We start from the raw sequence: 4,073 nt of genomic DNA on the forward strand, positions 1-4,073 counted from the left end.
AGGACCTGAAGCCCGCATATCTCAAGCACTCAGTGATCGTCCCACTCATGCTGTGTGTATGGAGACTCATAAGCCTGCCCAGAATTGGCTACGGAACAAGGTATTTGAGCACACAGCACCAGGTGATGCAAGCTAACACCCATCTCGCTGCCACCTTGGCCGCCTCCCTGAGAGATTTCCAAGAGACATTAGGTCTCAAGCAGCAAACTCAGGAGTCCTTGGACCCGATGGTCCTAGACACTCGTTTAGCCTTAAACTGTCCATTGCCTAAGCAATGAGGCAACTGTCCGCTCCAGGGAACCACATGCTGTGTGCACATCCTTAACGAACCCAACAGAACCTGCCCTGTCTGGAAACACAAGCCGAGGTGGGATTCAGTCTCAACCAGATGTTCTGCAATACCCTAGCCCAGCCATCGGCTTTGATGTGTTGTTATGGTTAGAGCACAGGTACTGGGGAGGCTGGTTCAGGCAAGATTCCTAATCCTCTCCTGTGCATGGGTGTCAATTAGGTCAGGTCCTTGTCTCGCTAACAGAGCGTATCCTGTGAGATGCAGGCCAGGCTCTCTTGGGGGCTTTAAATATTCCCTTGATGCAGTGAGCTCAGCCTCAGCCACCAGCACAGGCATCTCGGGGTCTATTGTCTTAGGAGTCACGGGGAATCCATCGTTGGTTGCTGCCTGGACCTGGCCAGGGCTGAACTGACCAAGGAAGATAAGGGGAGCCTCCCTGGACTCCTGTGTGAACCCAGGCTTCCTACCAAATTTCTCAACTGTCCTTGCCAAAAGAGTTATTTAATGTACCCAACGGAAAGTAACCCAGGATATTAGGACACCTGATCCCAAATGACACTTAAATAGGGAAGTCCTCTCCTGTTTGTGCACAACTGCCCTTGCTACAGGAGAACCGGGACAGAGGACTGCTGTCTGCCCTCTCTGGTCACTCTGCGTAGCACAAGGATCTGTAAGTAACAGAAACTTTAAACTTTCCCATTGAGGCTTCAACATGGAAGCTGTGTCCCCAGTCTGACCTGTGACTCCTGGGCCACCCCAGAGGGACCTAGTGGGTGAATTCCCTGCTGTGTTTTTCTGTCTGAACCTCTGGTGGCTGCTGGGAGCATTGGCTACCAGCTCAGTTAATAGAGGAACTCAAGGAATTTCTGTCTAAATACACATGTCCTACTTGACACGTCCAATAGAGCAACAGTAGCTCCTTAAAACATTCTTTGATGTGGAGAAAAGCCCATCTGCTCCTCAGCCTATTTTTCAATCAGGTTATTTGTTATTTGCTATTGAGTTGTTTGACTTCCTTATGTATTTAGATATTTACCCTTGCTAGCATTTAGGGTCTGCAGTCCTTGTCTTTCATTTTCTGGGTTGTTTTTTCATTCAGTTGTTTGTTTGCTGTTTTGTTTTTTGACGTGCAGATGCTTTAGTGGTCAATACAACTCCACTTGACTATTTTCCCTTTTATTGCCTGTGTCTTTGATGTCATAGCAAAGATATCATTACCAACATCAACGTCAAAGTGTTATCTTCATATGTTCCTCTCATTATTTTATGGTTTCAGGTCTATGTTTGGGTCTTCGATCTATTTTGAGTTGATTTGTGTATATAGTATACAATAAAGGACCACACGTATACAAATGTCAAATCCTAAGGTGGTATACAGTAGATATAAATCATTTTCAATTTTTATTCATATCTCAATGGAGCTGGAAAAATAAATTTTTGGCTGTAGACGAACTTTTTACCTCGATATCACTGTGTTCATTTCACCTATCGCATGGTAGGGTCATTGTCCTCTTCACACTGGCCCCTACAGGAGGCTACTCACCCCATGCCTTCAAGAGACTGGTCATGCCCTTGATGCCTGCAATAAATGACTCTTCACTTGATAGGAATTCATGCCTGCTGCCAGAGTGTAGACCTATAGAGAGTAGTGGGACCATCTGAAGGAAAGGAGACATTTGTATCCTGAACTTACTGAACAAAGTACTGCTGTTACCCTTTGTAGAACAGTAAAAAGTAAATATGTAATGAAGTGAGAAACAGGAGAAAGATGCCAGGTTCCTCATCTTCACCATCCTCTCCACCCAGCACAGACACTAAACATAGAGATTCAAACTAGAGTGAAAGCTGGGAGAGCCAAGGAAGAAAACAGGGACATTGAGACCAGTGGGATCCCACACAATCTCCAGTGAAATGCACACCTCCTCTCTCTGAGAAGGTTCAAGATTTCTTGTCTCTGAGCCTTCTCTCTGCAGATATAGAAATCCAGGCTAACTCCTCTCTCCCGACTTGTCTGCTCCTGCTCTCCCTCCTCCAGGTCACTCCAGCCATGAGGACCTTCGCCCTCCTCACTGCCATGCTTCTCCTGGTGGCCCTGCACGTGCAGGCAGAGGCACGTCAGGCAAGAGCTGATGAAGCTGCCATCCAGGAGCAGCCTGGAGCAGATGATCAGGGAATGGCTCATTCCTTTACACGGCATGAAAGTGCCGTTCTTCCACTTTCAGGTGAGACAGGCCGGCATGCAGAGCTGCAGGGTCTAGAGGGATGGATGGGAGACAGAGTTGGGAATATAGACTCAATGGTCCATGTCACTTAGGTGGCTTCATTTAGCATCTCTGGGCCTTGGTTTTCTCATCTATAAATTGAATAGAGAGCCAAATAAATCTGACAGGTTTTCTGTCTTTAAAGACTTGAGGCATCTCTGCCTGGAGAGTAACAATCCTTTTATTCCTTTACTTCCTTAATGATCCTTTCACTTTAGAAAAATCAATAAAATTAAAAAATAAAACTTGAAATGAAGGTATGTCTGTGAAATTCAGTAGGTTTAAGATACAAATAGACAGTCTGACTAGTTCTTTCTGGAATCATACAAGTAGACTTCACTATAAGGAGAATATTTTACTGTATCTATAGAATACTTTTTGAAAAGCAGAGCCAAGCCTAAGAGTGTGTTCAGGTGTGTGTGTGTGATGGGGCAGAGGCACAAAAATGAGAGCAAATGAGAATAAGTCTCAGACACTGCATGGCCGGCACTGCTCTGTGTATTTATTCCTATTGACTGAGGTTGTTCATGATACCGGCCCTAATGCAGCCAACATCACTCCTCAGCTAGCACGTGACTTCTCCAGAATTTCCTTTACCACCCACTGCAGACCTTCTGATCCATTTATGATGCTCTCTTTGTGTCTCCAGAGTCAGAGAGAGGCTTGAGGTGCATTTGTGTACTAGGAATTTGCCGTCTGTTATAACGGCGTTTGCGGTCCTGCGACTTTCGTGGTTGACTCTATCGGATCTGTTGCCGCTGAGCTTGCAGAATCAAGAAAAACCAGCTCAGAAGTTACTTTGAGAGTTAAAAGAAATTCTTGTTACTCCTCTACCTTGCCCTCAATTTCCTTTTCTCATCCCAAATAAATACCTTCTCGCAAGATTTCTGTCTTAACATCTCTTTCACATTTGATGTGTCTTTGTGTCTCAAGACACTTGGGATACACCTACCAGAATCCTAGGATTTTAAACAAAACAAAATTCCAAATTCTAGGAATTTCAAGCAGGAGTTTGGGCTTCAGACTCAAACAGAAATGAAGGCCCAAATCACACCACCAATCTCCCCATCCACTGCTCTGTCTTTTCACTCTGCCTCATTGTCTCTGGATCCATTCTCAAAGAGCTCCCCTGTGCTGGGCAAACAATCATTGTCAGCTTAAAGTTCATGCAGTCACAAAATCATTCCTTCTCAGGAGAAACCAACATGCTCTGTGCTAAAGAATTGGAATTTTATTGAACGTGTCCAGGTCACACATTTGCCTTTTAAGACACAGGGCTACAGGAGATCCACTGAAACAACTTTAAGAGGGAAATGGGTTGTTAGCAAAGGCGGGATTAATGGTACAGAAAGCGCAGCAGCCCACACCAGGAAGTCCTCATTAAGAGCACCCTCCAGTCACGTCTACTAAGACCTGGATTTCACACCCATAAAGTCATCTTCACACCCACAAAATGCACACGCACAAATGCTCCACTGCACTTTGCAACACGCATGCTCTTGTGTTGCCTTAACACCTCT

At 45.2% G+C, this 4,073-nt stretch overlaps 1 protein-coding gene across 1 annotated transcript; it reads left to right on the forward strand.

Annotated features, from left to right (window-relative positions):
• Positions 1–2,339: 2,339 nt before the first annotated feature.
• On the forward strand, positions 2,340–3,258 carry LOC105550694 (theta defensin subunit C). Its single transcript, XM_011995677.1, has 2 exons — positions 2,340–2,514; positions 3,203–3,258. Exons 1-2 carry the CDS (start codon positions 2,340–2,342, stop codon positions 3,256–3,258), a joined length of 231 nt encoding a protein of 76 aa, XP_011851067.1.
• Positions 3,259–4,073: the final 815 nt, after the last annotated feature.

This window comes from Mandrillus leucophaeus, unplaced genomic scaffold (assembly GCF_000951045.1).
Source record: "Mandrillus leucophaeus isolate KB7577 unplaced genomic scaffold, Mleu.le_1.0 Scaffold495, whole genome shotgun sequence".
Classification (NCBI taxonomy): Eukaryota; Metazoa; Chordata; class Mammalia; order Primates; family Cercopithecidae; genus Mandrillus; species Mandrillus leucophaeus.

Coding starts and splice junctions, on each gene's coding strand:
- LOC105550694 (XM_011995677.1), top strand. CDS start 2,340: ATGAGGACCTTCGCCCTCCTCACTGCCATGCTTCTCCTGGTGGCCCTG. Junction 2,515..3,202: donor TGCCGTTCTTCCACTTTCAG/GTGAGACAGGCC, acceptor TTGTGTCTCCAG/AGTCAGAGAGAGGCTTGAGG.